Source organism: Acanthamoeba castellanii (genome assembly GCF_000313135.1).
Source record: "Acanthamoeba castellanii str. Neff unplaced genomic scaffold scf7180000084741, whole genome shotgun sequence".
Classification (NCBI taxonomy): domain Eukaryota; phylum Discosea; order Longamoebia; family Acanthamoebidae; genus Acanthamoeba; species Acanthamoeba castellanii.
In genome coordinates this window covers 234,398-248,952 of record NW_004457702.1, presented here as the reverse complement: position 1 = coordinate 248,952, position 14,555 = coordinate 234,398, and the positions used below count along the sequence as shown (strand labels likewise).

The 14,555-nt window shown below is 57.6% G+C and overlaps 4 protein-coding genes across 4 annotated transcripts; 2 read left to right on the top strand and 2 right to left on the bottom strand.

Moving 5' to 3' along the window:
* Window positions 1-62: 62 nt before the first annotated feature.
* On the bottom strand, window positions 63-3,232 carry ACA1_172100 (Phosphatidylinositol4-phosphate 5-Kinase; the record flags this gene model as incomplete). The annotated part of the gene is made up of 10 exons (XM_004356472.1): window positions 63-761; window positions 875-1,235; window positions 1,324-1,419; window positions 1,502-1,574; window positions 1,670-1,806; window positions 1,882-1,973; window positions 2,062-2,114; window positions 2,286-2,439; window positions 2,529-2,690; window positions 2,807-3,232. The coding sequence occupies 10 exons, from the start codon at window positions 3,230-3,232 to the stop codon at window positions 63-65; spliced, it is 2,253 nt and encodes a 750-aa protein (XP_004356525.1).
* An 815-nt stretch (window positions 3,233-4,047) lies between these two features.
* On the top strand, window positions 4,048-5,771 carry ACA1_172090 (glycerophosphodiester phosphodiesterase; the record flags this gene model as incomplete). Its single annotated transcript, XM_004356471.1, has 9 exons — window positions 4,048-4,088; window positions 4,194-4,296; window positions 4,363-4,425; window positions 4,541-4,646; window positions 4,749-4,893; window positions 4,971-5,174; window positions 5,304-5,378; window positions 5,489-5,566; window positions 5,663-5,771. The coding sequence occupies 9 exons, from the start codon at window positions 4,048-4,050 to the stop codon at window positions 5,769-5,771; spliced, it is 924 nt and encodes a 307-aa protein (XP_004356524.1).
* A 190-nt stretch (window positions 5,772-5,961) lies between these two features.
* ACA1_172080 (GRAM domain containing protein) lies at window positions 5,962-7,267 on the top strand (the record flags this gene model as incomplete). The annotated part of the gene is made up of 6 exons (XM_004356470.1): window positions 5,962-6,133; window positions 6,257-6,372; window positions 6,458-6,589; window positions 6,673-6,721; window positions 6,828-6,919; window positions 7,055-7,267. 6 exons carry the CDS (start codon window positions 5,962-5,964, stop codon window positions 7,265-7,267), a joined length of 774 nt encoding a protein of 257 aa, XP_004356523.1.
* A 63-nt stretch (window positions 7,268-7,330) lies between these two features.
* On the bottom strand, window positions 7,331-14,461 carry ACA1_172070 (RIC1 protein; the record flags this gene model as incomplete). The annotated part of the gene is given in 28 exon segments (XM_004356469.1): window positions 7,331-7,472; window positions 7,602-7,753; window positions 7,856-7,959; window positions 8,073-8,735; window positions 8,916-9,042; window positions 9,124-9,205; window positions 9,220-9,572; window positions 9,673-10,341; window positions 10,475-10,576; window positions 10,675-10,803; window positions 10,949-11,041; window positions 11,121-11,283; window positions 11,382-11,446; window positions 11,614-11,700; window positions 11,764-11,874; window positions 11,957-11,995; window positions 12,095-12,193; window positions 12,316-12,442; window positions 12,505-12,628; window positions 12,714-12,805; window positions 12,897-12,951; window positions 13,033-13,149; window positions 13,196-13,404; window positions 13,530-13,627; window positions 13,724-13,788; window positions 13,904-14,003; window positions 14,089-14,196; window positions 14,321-14,461. 28 exon segments carry the CDS (start codon window positions 14,459-14,461, stop codon window positions 7,331-7,333), a joined length of 4,416 nt encoding a protein of 1,471 aa, XP_004356522.1.
* Window positions 14,462-14,555: the final 94 nt, after the last annotated feature.

Here is a 14,555-nt window from a genome sequence, read left to right as displayed (position 1 = left end):
TGGTGTTGACGTGTTGAATAAGGGTTGCAAAAAGAAGAAGACACTTTTGTTTTTCTGTTACGTTACTGGTCCTTGGACTTGCTCTTCTTCTCCCTCTTGAGCGTGCCGTCCCGCTTGCTCTTCTTCTCCTTCTTGGGCGGACCCTCAATCTTGATCTCCACCTCCGCGCCCGCGCCGCCGTTACTCGTCGCCGGCGCAGTCGTTGGCGTCGTCGTGCTCGAAGACGAAGGTGAAGACGATGACGATGGTGTTGTTACACTCTCTCCGTTCTCCGCTGCCGCTACGACGGCAGCAGCCTTGGGCTTCTTCGACTTCTTTGGCTTCTTCTTGCCGCCGTCCTTGTTGCTGGCGGCAGCGGCGACGATGGGCGAAGAGGGCTCCTCGCCGATCTTGATCTCCACTTCCGCGGCCGTCGGGTCGACCACGATAGCAGCCGGCGCCGCCTCCTCGGCGTCCTCCTTGACCAGCACCACGACGGGCTCGGGGGCCACCACCGCGGCCGGCGCGGCGACGGCGTCCTCCTTGTCCTTCTTGGCCTTCTTCTTCTTGAGCGTTCCCTTCTTCTCCTTCTCCTCGGACGAAGCCTCGGGCTTGGGGGTGACCTCCTTCTCGTCCTTGGCGGCGGCGACGACGACTTCGGCGGGGGCAGGCACGGGGGCAGCGGCCGCAGCCGGAGCCACGGCCTCGCCACCCGGCTGGCGGTGTACAAATATCTCCTCCAGGTACCGGGTGTACCTCTCGGCGTAATAATCGGCCGGCACCTAAATAATAAATAAAAGAAAAGAAAAAAACGTCAGGCGGCACCGCACACGCAACGCCACACACACCACACACGCGCAGGCGGGCGGGCGAGAGAAGAAAGAAGTGAACGTACGGTAGAAAGGGTGTCGGCGTCCCAGATGATCTCCTTGAGGAAGTGGGCGACCTTCTTCTTGAGCTTGTACCGCGAGAGTGGATCGATGATGCCCACAAAGTAGATCTCCTTGACGAAGGCGGGGTCGCTGTGAATGGGTCCCATGACGCCCTCCAACAGCGGGTGTGCGTCGTTCTGCGGCTGCGGTTGCTCCTCTTCCTCCGCCTCTGCCTCTCGCTCGTCAACGTTCTTCTTGCTCTTCTTCTTTCCCTTCTTGCTCTTCTTGGCCTTCTTCTCCTCTTTGGCCTTTTGTTCCGCGCTGTCGTGCGCCACCTCAACGGCATTCTCGGCCTCGCTCAGGAAATGAACGCCCACCAGCAAACTGCGACATTTCACCAAACCAGGGAAGGAACGGGAGGTTGTTTAGGAAATCGTTACAAGAAAAGAAGGAACGGAGCGGAGCGACGCACCTGTAGTCCATGCAGTTGTGCTCCTTCAAAAATTCGACATCAGCAGTCAGCGTTCTGAGAAGCTCGTCCCTGGCCTCTTCGGAGAGGTGAAATCGCCTGAGTAGGTGCTCGTTAGCTCGAGTTGCTCAAGTGGTACAATGATCCTCCATGGCAGGGGCTCTTGATCTGTCCAGCGTACCGATCGAGGAGATCGTTGTCCTTGAGCACCTTCTTCGATCTGTCGACCTTGTCCGCAAAACGGCCTTGCTTGCCTGAAAGGCGAAGCAACAACGGCGTGAGGCACACTTGCAGCTAAAAACGTGCGGCTGGCCAGCCAGCAGCACAGGTTTCCAGCACGAGTGCGTACCAGGCTTGGGAATTCGGCCTTTGAGATCCCACTTCTCGTCAATGGCATAGGAGGGATGAAGCAAAAGGTTGTTCATCACGATGCAGTGGGTCTCCTCCTTCGTGATCGTATCATAGAAGTGGTGCAGACCGAGGAACCTGTGATGCAGCGAGAGAGTACGAGTGAGTGAGTGAGTGCGTGAGTCAGAAGTGTAGCGACAGAAGATCACTGACCTGATGATTCTGGATTCGGGGTGGTCCACAAAGTGTTGGTGGATCGAGGGCAGAATCTCCAACAGCGTCTCGACCTCAAACTCGGGAATGGTCTGGTCGGTTGTTGAAGAAGGGAAACGATTGCGTCAGTTATACAGAACAAGAGAGAAGCAAGAAGACGAGGCGGAGGTCGGTGGTCACCTTGAAAATAAAGCGGGAGTCGGAGGAGCTGACAAAAAGCGAACCGCTCCTACCTGCGCCGAGGTTGGGCGAGGGCAGGTTGTCCTTGGGGAAGGTCCATGCCCTCAGGTAGTCCTCAGTCGGCACGTTGCACTTCTTTCTGTTGTTCGATTGGCAACGAACGTAACGCGATGAGCGAATAGATGACGGAAGCACCAGTGTTGCGCACTAAACAGAGCAAGCACGAAGGAAAGAGCGAAGCGGGGAGTGTATGTGTTCAACGAACCTGATGTTGTTGAAGATCTTGGGTGCGTAGTCGGTCATGATGACGACCTTGTCCTTCTTCATGAGCGGAATCCTCGAACCGGCAGGCGTAGGACTGTTAAACTTGAACATCACCTGAATGGGAGCATACAGAGAGACGAGCGTAAGCCGCACGCTACAGGCAAGCGACGTCATCCGCTGCTGAAGAGGGGAAGAAGGTGCACCTTGTCCTTGTAGTCCCGACGGATGAAGCCCAGGACGCCCATGGGCTCGCGATCCTCGTCCTTCATCATCTCGAGCTCCTTCTCATCTCTCTGGAGCTTGCCCAGCGTCTCGCCGTACATAGCTCCCTTGCGGATACCACGCATCACCTTCGTGATGTAGACCTGTGCGTGCACGAGGACCGTGGGTCATTTAGCCGCAGGGCAGCCTTCGTAGAAAGCGCTGCAGAGGCGAGAGGTTGCATCGTGGAGAGGAGAGGGGGGGGGGGAGAGGAGGGTACCTGGTCGTCCGTGAGGCCTTCTTCGTCGGCCACATCTAAGACATCCTCGAAATCGCTGAGCACTGTGTCAGATCGCTTGCGCGTGAAGCCCCTGGGCGAGACGAGAGCCTCGGCGGGCTCCTTGGCTGGTTTCTCTTCATTGCGAGGCGACACGATAGACGCGGCTGGCACCTCCTCCTTCTCTTCCTTGTCTTCCAAGACAACGGGAGCCGCAGCAGGCGTCTTCTCCTTCTTCTTGGATGATTTCTTTTTCTTGGCCGAGGGAGAGGAAGGACTCTTCGCCTCTTCTTTCTTCGCTTCGCCATCTTCGGCTATGTTGATCTCCTTTTCGGAATCGCTCAGAGGCGATGCGGAATCAGCATCGTTGGTCTTGCTGCGCTTGCGTGTTGGCGTCGCCTTCTTCGAATCCTTTGGGCTGCTTTCCATTTTATCCTGAAATTCTCCGCGCTACTGATGTGATCGAATCTCGGAGGCTTCCTCGCTTACTTCGCGTTCGATCCAATGGCAATCACCTAGTGGACAGGTGTGAAGATTAGAAAAATGAAGTGTAATTACGATAGATCCCAGATAGGATTCGCCCCCCTCCCATTCCACCGTATGCCGTTGCGAAACGAAAGCTCAACCGAAGGGGCTCAAATCATTTACCTTGCTAGCAAGTTCGAACTCGAACAATGCAACCTCGTGATCTCCAGGACGACACCAACAGTACAAACAGCCGCTCCTTCGGTTCACGTTGCCGGACTTTTTCACGTGCATTTTTTGGATCTCGGCCATTTTCTTTTCTATTTCTTTTGCGCCGAGTTGAGGAAATGCATTTTATCTGCCATGCGCAAAAGTTGCGTGACGCAAGGTGGCTACGTGGCCTCTGCTCAGGCGGGAGGCGTGTGAGTATGGACGTCGCAGGGCTGGCATACTGATGGTCGGCACCAACTGCCCACAGAGCCGGCCACCAGCACCACCCACCGCACGTGCACGCAGGTACTGTTTGATTCTTTTTTTCTTTTTTTCCCATTTCTCGGGGCGTTATTGCGCCTGCCACGCAAGCAGCACGGCACCAAAACACACGCGTGCAAGGTGCAGCTGCAAACAGAGGCACAGCACAGTACAACACACAACGCACAATGGTCCACTGGCTCATCCTCGTCGCTGCGGCGATTTGCCTGATGATGCTTGTCGTGGTGTTGCTCGCCAGAAATGGATGGTGGAGATGGCGCCCGCACATTAATGAGGGTATCCTAAGCATGGTAGAGCGCCACAAGCCCGTCGTCGCTGCACACCGGGGGTACGGCAGGCTCAATCTTCGTTTTCATTCATTCCTCTCATCAATTAAACAATAAATAATACATAAAACCGCCGATATTACTCACGGCTGGCATCTGTGGAGCAGGGGCGGCTATCCGTTTGGACCCGAGAACACGCTTTACAGCTATCGCCGGTCGGTGTATGAGTGCGGAGCGCACATACTCGAGATCGACGTTCGCTTGACCAAGGTTCGATCTAAAGCCTATGCGCCTTTACACGTTGGTCACCTCCCACACTTACCGAACTCGGATCAGGACAAGCAACTGGTCCTGGTGCACGACGCCCATCTCGATCGCACGACCAACGGCCAGGGATTGGTATTCTCGTCAACTCTGTCTTCGTCTCCGACATCCACACCTCACACGCATGCACATCAGTCGTACTCACAGAGCTTTCTTGTGTGTGTGTGTGTGTGGTGCGTGTCGTGTGTAGGTCGGCGAATACACGCTCGAAGAGCTGAAGAAGCTCGACGCCCGAGCCAAGTTCCGCAAGCGCAACACTCCCATCCAGCCGCTTACGGACGGCTCCATGGACGATCGTACCGTTGCCCGCTCCTCCGTTTATTGTTTTGATATTATATTTATATTTATTATTTATTATTTCGATTGTATATGTATTTCTTTTTTCCCCCTTCGGGCAGCCCGACTGTTCCAGATTCCGACGCTCGAGGAGGTCTTTGACGAATTCGCCGGCTGCGCGGACGTCACCTTCTTCCTCGACATGAAGGACACCGGCGCCGTCGCGCAGACGATCGAGCTCATCAAAGAGCGCAAGCTCGAGAACAGGTCCCTTTTTTCCTTTCGTGTCGGGTCATGTCGTGTCGTGTCGTGTCGTGTCGAGCTCATCCGCAAGACCACTTCAGGATTATTTTTGGGTCGGTGGCGCCTGGCCCGAATCAAGCGGTGCGGCGACTCAAGCCCGAGGGCATCCCTGTGGGGCCGGACGTGGTGTCCGTGCTCTTCATGAACCTTCTGTCGAGGCTGCGCCTGTTCTGGCTCTACCCGCACAAGCACGAAGTTGTGGGCATCATCCACTCCGCCTCCCTGTCCGCCTTCATACCCCCACGGTGCCACTCTCTCTCTCTCTCTCTTCCCCCCCCCGCACACAACACACACAACGCATGCAACGCACGCATACCATACATTCCGTGCCACTCGCGCGCTCACATAACTGGCACTCACTACGCTCCGTTCAGAGGCATCAAGGGCAAGCTTCTGGGACTGGCAGAGTACGTGCTGTTGGGCGGTGGCGGCCGGCTCGTCAATGAACGGTGCGCGTGCCTCCATGGACACCGGGGCTCGATGGGTCGCATCTTGAATTGTGCTCACCAATTACATTAACGTTACTGTATTCATGTGTGGGTGGGCGCCCAAACAACAGACTGGTCCGCGACGTGCGGCACTCGGGTCGTATGTTTGCCGTCTTTGGCGTGGAGATGAGCGACCCTGTCCTGATCAGGTTCGTCCGCACACGCGCACGCGCACGCGCCGCACACACACGCGCACGCACACACGCGCACACAACTCAGTCGCTTCTTTTACAAATGGCGCGCAGAGAGTGCTTGGACATGGGGGTGGAGATCATCTTCTCGGACTCGCCCGACATCGCGCGGGACACCATCAACAAATGGAAGCGCGAGCGTCAACCGAGCCAGTCACGGTGACCGTTCCCCTCCGATTGTACACAACAACAACCAACAACACTACATTCCTCACATCCTGCCGGGGAGCCTGAAGTGCACGCTGATTGGCTGTGCCTAATTGCCATAAAGATGGACGAATGGCGAAGATGCTAGGTCCACTCAAGCTTGTGTTCTCACGGCTTGCAGAAGGCTGCCAACCTCGTGTGGGGTGATGGAGGGCACGGCAGGTGGAGGAGGCGGCACCTGTGGGGGAGAAGGCGAGAGGCTGAGCGACCAACAGAAGCTGCAGGTCCTCCGCCGGGAGTTCCTCAAACTGCGCGAGGAGCACACCCAACTCCAGAGCCAGCTCGCCGAGTTCTCCAAACTCAAAGCCAAAGTCAGACGTGCGCCCCCCCCCCTTTGACTCTTCGCTCTTTTCTCGCTTTCGCTTTCGCTTCCCATTTTCGATATTATCAGTATTATTAGTATTTAAATGAAAAATATATCAAATCAACTGTTGTCGCTAGTGCTGGGGCTGATCCAGGAGGACCGGCGGGTGCTGACCGAGGAGCTGGTGGCGTCCAACGAAAAGATCGCGGAGCTCGTGCACGAGAACGAGCTTCTCAAGGAATCCAACAACGAGGTGAATGCACACACCATTGGAGTTCAGTGCAGTGGTGGGCGTCGTGCATTGACGTGATGAAGCGGAACCCCACTTGTGCCCACAGCTGTCGATCGAAAACAAGAAGATGAAGGAGCAGGCGCTCAAGCTCAACCAGTACCTCGACTCGGCCGTCGACGACCTCAAGCAATCCACAGTGCGAGCAAGTCGCAGCCTACAGGCCAACGAAAACGATCAGGTGACCAACCGTCACACGCACCGCCTCACACGCGTGCACACAACCAGTCTCACACGTGCGCGTGTGTCGTCCACTCCACTCAGCTCTATCAGAAGCGATTCTGCCTTCCCGACACGGAGCCGTTGATCGCAAGTGCGCCACCTCCACACAAACCTTCGGCTGACGACGGCACTCAACTACGCTTTTTGTTATGCACGCAAACAACGACAACGACGACGACGACGAACGACAATGCCAGGTTATTCGTGTTTCGATTCGAAGATGCGGGGAGGCAAGCTCTACCTCTCCCCCAACTACCTCTGCTTTGGCACCCACTTTTCCCGCATCCTGGTACGTGCCGTGGTGCGTGTGCGATTGTTGTGTGTGCGTGTATTGTTGTGTGTGCGTGTGCGATGTAATGACAAGTTGTGTTGTGTTGTGTTGTGATGTGATGTGATGTTGGTGGTGGATGAATATAAACAACAGGGTGATGGTGATACGATCATCAGGTTGAAGGACGTCAGGCACGTCCGCAAGGAGAAGATCTTCCAGCTGGGCAAGGGCGGCGGCAAATCGCTCCACTTCGTCCTGTCCGACACCGAGGTGGTCCTGTTTCGCGGGTTCGTCAACCGGGACAAGGCCCTCGACAACATCCTCGAGCAGGCCAAGCGGTTCGGCGCCACCCTCCTCGACAACTAGTCAACTACGACCACTAGCCACTCTGTACCACTAGGCCGACGACGGCGACGACGGCAATGACGATCATGAAGCCGACGACGACGACGACGATGATGATGACGAGGGTTGCGGCGAGAAGAGGAGTGAGGAGTCCGCGGACGGGAGCGACGAGCAGATGGGCTCGTGTTCCGCGTCGACGCACTTCAGAAACTCTGCGTAGCCCTTGCTGCATAGTGTCCAGTTTGCCAGCAAAAAACACGCAACACAGCACACACGACGCACGCGACGCGATAGATGAGTAGGCCAGCTCGTGGGTGGGGGGGGGACGAGAGGGCACGGGGAGAGGGGGGGGGACGTAGGGACGGACCAGGTGAGCGAGGCGAGCATGGCGTGGAAGGCCGGGCACAGGTCGTGGTACTCGCGCAGCAGGCGCGTGACCGCCCGAAGGTCGAGGAGCGCCGTGGCCACCACCACCGCCCACTCGACCACCCCAGCCTCCTCGAGATCCTGCGCGTGTCGTGTGTGTCGTGTGTCGTGTGCAGTGGTGCGTGTGCGGTGAGTGCGCTGGAGTCGGCTGTCGGAGAAGGCTGAGAAGAAAAGACAGTGTACCGCGAGGAGCGCCTGGAGGTCCTGCACCTGATGCATCATCGCGTCTTCCACGGCGTTCTGGTACCCCACCTGGACCTCGATGTGGTCCCTGTCCCGCACCGGCTCTGTACGCGACACGACACGACACGACACACGCAGTGCCACACACGACACGACACGCACGGCGCACGCGTCAGTGATGGTGTGAGCGAGAGGGGGGGGGTGAAGGCCGGCGTACCCATGGCGATGCCGCCCTCGCCGAGGCCCGCGTGGAGGGACGAGAGGAGGGTGAAGTAGCGCGACGGCGAGAAGCGCTGGGGGAAGGGCACCCCGAACTGCAGGTGGAGCGCCAGCAGGGCCGATCTGAAGTCGTTCGAGTTGATGATGTTCCGCAGCGGCTCCGGCCGGGGCTCCTCTTCGGCTGCCGCCGCCTCTGCGTTTCCGTTGGCCTCTGGATCGTCCCCTTCGTCACTGCCTTCGCCTTTGCAGCTGGCGTCGTCGTCGCTCTTTTCTCGCTCTCCGTCGTCATCGGGCGGTGGCGATGACGTGGCGGGCGGATCTGGCGGCGCAGGGGCCGGCGAGGCAAACGACAAGAAGGCAAAGAGCGAAGACGAACGCGAAGGCGTCGGAGTTGAGATCTGCGTGCTTGTCGGAGTTGACTCAATAGGCTGCGTTGGTGGTGGTGGCGGTGGGGCGGCCGTGGGCGTGGTGGTGGTAGTTGTGATGGTGGTGGTGAGTTCGGAGGAGTGGGTGCGCTTGACGCCCCGGCGGAGGATGTCGGCGATCTTCTTGCCCAGCACCACCTTGGACAGGTAGTGGAGGTCGTGGATGCGGTACTTCATCAACAGCTTGCGTGCGTAGCGGGCCAGCAACAGTTCCATCGCTGTCTTCTCATCCTTGCCTGTCCGCATGACACGACACACGACACACACGACACACACGACACACGACCACACGACACACGACCACACGACCACACGACACACGGCACACGACACACGACACACGACACACGACACACGGCACACGACACGGTCAATCGGTGTTGCGTCTTGTGTACGGTTCTGGGTTGGTAGAGTACCCGGCAGGCTGGCGTCATCCCTGGGGTGAGTTGTGTCGTTTTTGATGGTGTCGCTGCCGCTGCTGCTCTCCCCATACCCGTCGTCTTCTTGATTGCACGACACCAGCATGTTGAGAAACCGAACCACCTGGACGACCATCAAAAATGAGAACCAACACACGTCCTGATGTGTGTCGTGCGTGTCGTGTGTCATGAATAGAGTCCGTACGTGGCGAAGGAGGTGCATGTCGCACGACTCGAGCGTGGCCTCGAGCAAGGCCAGCGCGGCCATTGCCGCGGCGGTCATCCCCCTCACGTACCGCACCACCGGCAACAGCCCGCCAGCCGTGTGCAGCGCACCGCTCTGTGTGTCATCGTCGTCGTCGTCGTCATCATCATCCTCATCATCATCATCATCATCATCATCATGGTGGTGGTGGTGCGGCGTGCCTCGATGCAGTGGTGGAAGAACTGGTCGGGGTCGCCCACGTGGGTGAAGAGGAGGTCCCACGACGCCGGGTCGATCTTCCGGGCGCACCCGACCACGACCTCGGGGAACACGTCGAGGCCGCGCAGGAAATCCACCACCTTGGCCAGCGTCGTGGCGCTGGCGGCGGCCGTGCCGAAGCTCAGCCTGCGCCGACGTTTCTTCTCAGCCTTGACCCGCTCTTCCTCCTCCTGCGCCCTGCGATCAGCAGACAAGAAGGTGCGTGTGCGTGTGCGTGTGCGTGTGCGCGCGCGTCGTGTGTGTGTGTTGTGGTGTTGCGTGTGGGCTGACCTGGAGAGCCTGGTGGAGCAGGAGCTCGAGGGAGTGCTTGTAGTGGGGCAGGCGGTCGTAGGGCCGGGACAGCGTGTAGAGGGCGTAGTACTTCTTGGCATGCTCCATCCGGTCCTCCGTCCCGTGCCGCCTCATCCTGCTTCTGCTTCTCTTCATCGTCGCCGTCTTTCCACTTCCGTTGATGTTGCTGCTTCCGTTCGCCTTCGCCGCGACATCGTTGCCGTTGCCAGCAACGTCGCCAGCGTCAACGCCATCATGCTCCTTGTCGTCGTCGTCGTTGTCGTCGTCATCGTCATCGTCATCATCGCTGCTTTCGGCGATCTCCTTGGGGAAGTCGACCGGTGGGTGGCCATCGTCGTCGTCATTGGCGTCGACCTGGTAAAGCGAACAGTTGTCGCTCTGCAACAGGTACGCCACCACGCTGTGCAGGAACGGCTGGGTCTGAACCGAACATAGAAAAGTTGAGCGAAGGAATGCGAAAGGAATGTGCGAGCGAGGAATGTGGGTAGGTGCCTTGGTCTCAAAGTTGAAGGAAGGCAACGGCTTGAGGAAGGAGGAGCCGGACTGGGGCGAGAGCGCGGTCACGAGCATCGTGTGGCTGCTCACAGCGATCGGATACACTCCGTCTTCCCACCCAACGAACGTCACATGCTTGTACTCCTTGGTCGCCTGTGCGTGTGCGTGTGCGTGTGCGTGGTGCGTGTGCGTGGTGTGTGTGTGTGTGTGCGTGTGCGTGGTGCGTGTGCGTGGTGTGTGTGTGAGCGTTTGGTCGCGGCGGGAAAAGATCACAAAGAAAAAGTACCGTGACGCTGTTTTTTCGGGGAGACAAAGGCCCGGAGGCGTTGTGAGGAAGCCACGGCCGGATGATCGGCATGATGCCCTCCTCGCTGTACGGAAACGAGTACTGCAGCACAGGACGAGCGGAGGAGGCGCATCAACGGAAGCACGCACGCACGCAAGCACACGACACACGACACACGACACACGACCAACGACACGCACCTGAAGACCATGGGGGCCTAGGGTCCAAATCATGTCGCCCATGTGGGGCAGGAGGTGGCGTGAGGTGACCCACCAATACGCCTCGATCTGCTGACCTATCTCAATCTGCGCCCACTCGCCAGTGAGAAACTAGAAGTGCAAAAAATATAAGAAGAGTCGATTTTGCCCCCAACAGGAATAAATGAGATATTAATAAATATATATATAAATAAATATAAAACAAAAGCGGTGTCATTCAAGTTAGTGTTGCGCGTGCGGGTGGTGTGCTCTTCACCTGAATGCCAAAGGCCAGATTGGTGAGCAGGAGCGTGCCGCTGCAATTGACCAGCGCCCAGAGCGGTTCCGGCCCCGAAGGCGCAGCCCCGGTCTGTCGTGCGCAGTAGTGAGTGGTGAGCGACTGTTGTTGGGCCGGACGAGATCGGGTGCAGGTTTGGGGAGGGGGAGACCTGGGTGGTGAGGAAGGGCGGTGGGATGAGGGTGAGCGCAGAGGGCAGCGCCGTGGCGGTCAGACCCGGCATGGCGATGGTCTGCGTGAGAGTGGCCGAAAGCGAGGGCTTGATCGTTTCCGCGTCTTCGATCATGAGGTGGTAGCACTGTACAAAGCCGTCTCTGTATTCATACATGGCGTACACACACACACGAGAGAGAGAGAGAGAGAGGTGAGAACGATCTCGGTCGACGGTAACGTGTGCAAAGGCCGAGCGTACCGCGTGAGCACGATGAGCGAGTCGTTCCTGACGGCCAGCAGATGCGGCACGCACTTGGGAGACAACTTCACCCGATGCACGAGCGCACGCGCGGAAAGATACCTTCGCGGATAGAACAAAATCTGGTCGTGCGTGCCGTGCGTGCCGTGTGCGTGTGCGTGTGTGTGCCGTGTGGTGAGTGGCGCCCTGCAGACACCACCTGAGGTTATAAGAAATGCAAAAAAATCCGTACTTGGTAGGACTCGTGTGGATGTCGCTTGACGGCCAACACGAGCAACGACCGATACCAGGCCATCCCGAGACACTCCAGTTCTTGCTCCTGTCGATGGGCAATGAGTTAAGTCAAGTTTCGGCGACGCGCGCTTCACATGGCACTACGCACCTCGCTGCGATCACCAAAGAGGCGCCAGCGATGAACAGCTGCGGAGTAGATGGCCACGCCTCGACGGCCTGCGACGGCTACGTCTCCCGACTCGGGCGATACAGCCACATGCTTACGGGACCCAACAACATCATTACCTTTGGTGTGCGGTGGTGCGGTGGTGGGAGACACCGTGCACATGCGCCTGACGTACCATGATGGGCCAGTTATCTGTCATATAAGTTTGCGGGACCTGTTGGTGAAGAAACAACATACATCAGTCCAGCCCACGCATCAAGAATAGAAAGAAAGAGTGCGGAGTGTGGGAGTAATCAACAATAAAAGCACGTACTTGAATGCGTTGCCACTTCATCGTTTCGTTGAGCTCGTGCGGGCAGTATAGCAGAAGCTCTGCCTCGCCCCACAACACGAGCCGCTCTTCTTCCATGGCCTTGGGTTGGGACGCGGCACGCAAGGCTAAGTGAGTGTCGGTTCGTGTGTGTGTGTGTGTGTGTGTGTCGTGTGTCATGTTCGCGCGCGTGCCTGCATCTCGACGAAGTGAGCGGCCTTCACAAAATTGATCTGTTCGAACCCGGCAGGTGAAGCTGTGGAATCGTCGGGCGGAGACGTGAGGAAGAGTCGATAGCCTTCTCGGCCCCAGCTCAACGATGCGATGCCCTTGCCGCAGAGCGCACTCTCACTGCGCAAAGAGAAATCGATAAATCAAGAATACTTGAGATACGGTGACACACAACTATGTACCTGGCCGGCGATATGCAGAGGCGCGAGCCGTAGGACGACCACAGGGCGAACCCGCCACCGAGCCACCCCACAGCGAGCGCACGACCGTCTGGCGTCCAGGCCAGCGCACTGGCCGGACCAAAATCTGATGTGTGCGGTGGTGTACGTGTGTGAGGGAAGCTTCACCATGTCGGCCTATAATGGTGTAGGAGGGGAGCAGAGTGCGATACCTCGCTTGCACCCCTCGAAGTCCGTGGGCGCCATTGTTCGGAGGAAGAGGGGATAGCGCGGGCTCGAGATATCAAACAGGCGGACCTCACCGCTGCATTAGTGCCCAAGTGGGTCAGTTTACCCACATCGTCATGCTCATGTGCGCCCAATCAGAGCCAATAAAAGAACGGTGTCTCGTGTACCTTTGGTAGGCCACAGCGGCAAAGCGATTGCAGCAGTTGAATCGCAACGTCACGGCTGAAGCGCAGCGACGCGCGCAAGTGAGTGGACAGAGTCAAAGCACCAAACAACGTTTGGGAAGTGAAACATGACATTTACCTTGCAACACCTGCCCGTGCTCGGCAGCGGGCAACCAGTGACCGCGCATGACCTGCTTGCTGCCTTCGCCCTGCTGCTTCTCCGTAGAGACCAGCGCCGCTCGCCCGTCGGTAAATACTATGCCCAGGACCCCGATCGCCTCGCTATAAACAATGTGTCTCACCACCGGCTCGTGCGGTCGTCCGTCTGCTTCCGTCGCTGCCGACGAAGATGGCGCAGCAGCAGCAGCGGGAGCTGTTGGCGTTGGTGGCTGTGATGGCTGTGATTGTGGTTGTGATTGTGTTGGAGTTGATGGTGATGGTGATGTCGGAGTTGAGGAGGCTAGCAGAAGATTCGTGTATGACGATCGCGTGTAGTGCGGAGATACGAAGGCTGATGAAGACGAAGACGAAGAGGTGAGGCGCTGCTTGGTGGGGGTGCTGAAGGGTGAGGAGAGCGAAGGCTGGTGGTGGCCCGAAGGAGAAGAAGAAGAAGAAAACGAGCAGTCTTCGATGAACGGGACTCCGGAGAGGGGCACGTCGCTGACGATCTGCCCCGACCAGGTGATGGTCAACAGGTGCTCCTGCTTCGTCACCACAAACAGCGTGCCGGCGTTCTGCACAAAGAGGAGTAAGACAACCAAAAGTGAGAATGCGAACCATTGGGGCAACAAGCGCCCAGTGGTGGTGTTCGTGTGTGAGGGAAGGAGCACCTCGCCACTGCCGCGCGCCATGCAATCAGCTCCGCCGTGAGGTGTGAGCAGCAAGGCGCGTAACTCTGTCACACCCGCGACACACACACACACACAACACCACACACACACACACACACACACAACGCAAGTTTACCAGATGAACATGAACAGGTGTGTGTGTGAGTGAGTGGTAAGTACCGAGGCTGGCAGCACAGCCGATGGTCAACAGCGAACTGTCGGCGTGCAGCTGCACACTGTGCTCGCCCAGCACGACGTTATACATGCAGATATGGCCACTCTGCAGCTGCACGGCCAGAGGGAGAGATGAAAGATGTGAGCCTTGTGCCTGCGTAGAAGTGTGGGTGACAAGAGGATGTATGTACGAGCACGGCGATCAGGCTGCTGTCCGCGCTCCACTCGACGGACCGGTTGAGTCCGTACTTGGTTCGCAGCGAAGCCGGCAGCGCCACCGACGCAAGCAACACCGAATCCTAAAACAATTTGATTAAAGTTAAATATTTAAATCGCCCTTTCTTTAATCTCAGCTCCATTTAATCGCTTGTGCTGTAAAATACGCGAATAAAGGCAAATTAAATCGAATCGCGCAGCACGTACTTGGCCGCCAGACCACAGGGAGAGGCAGTGGGGCGACAGCACCACAAAATGGGTGCGCGTCACGTTGTGCTGAAGGGCGAGCAGCGGTCCATCGTCGTGGCTGTGGCGATACCGCTTGGGCCACCCACTCGCGAAGTACATCTGTGTGTTGGATTTTTTTTAATCGATTAAAAAAGAATAAACAAGGGTGAACTCAGCTGACGTGGCACTACAACTCCGCCAGGAAGGGAATTTA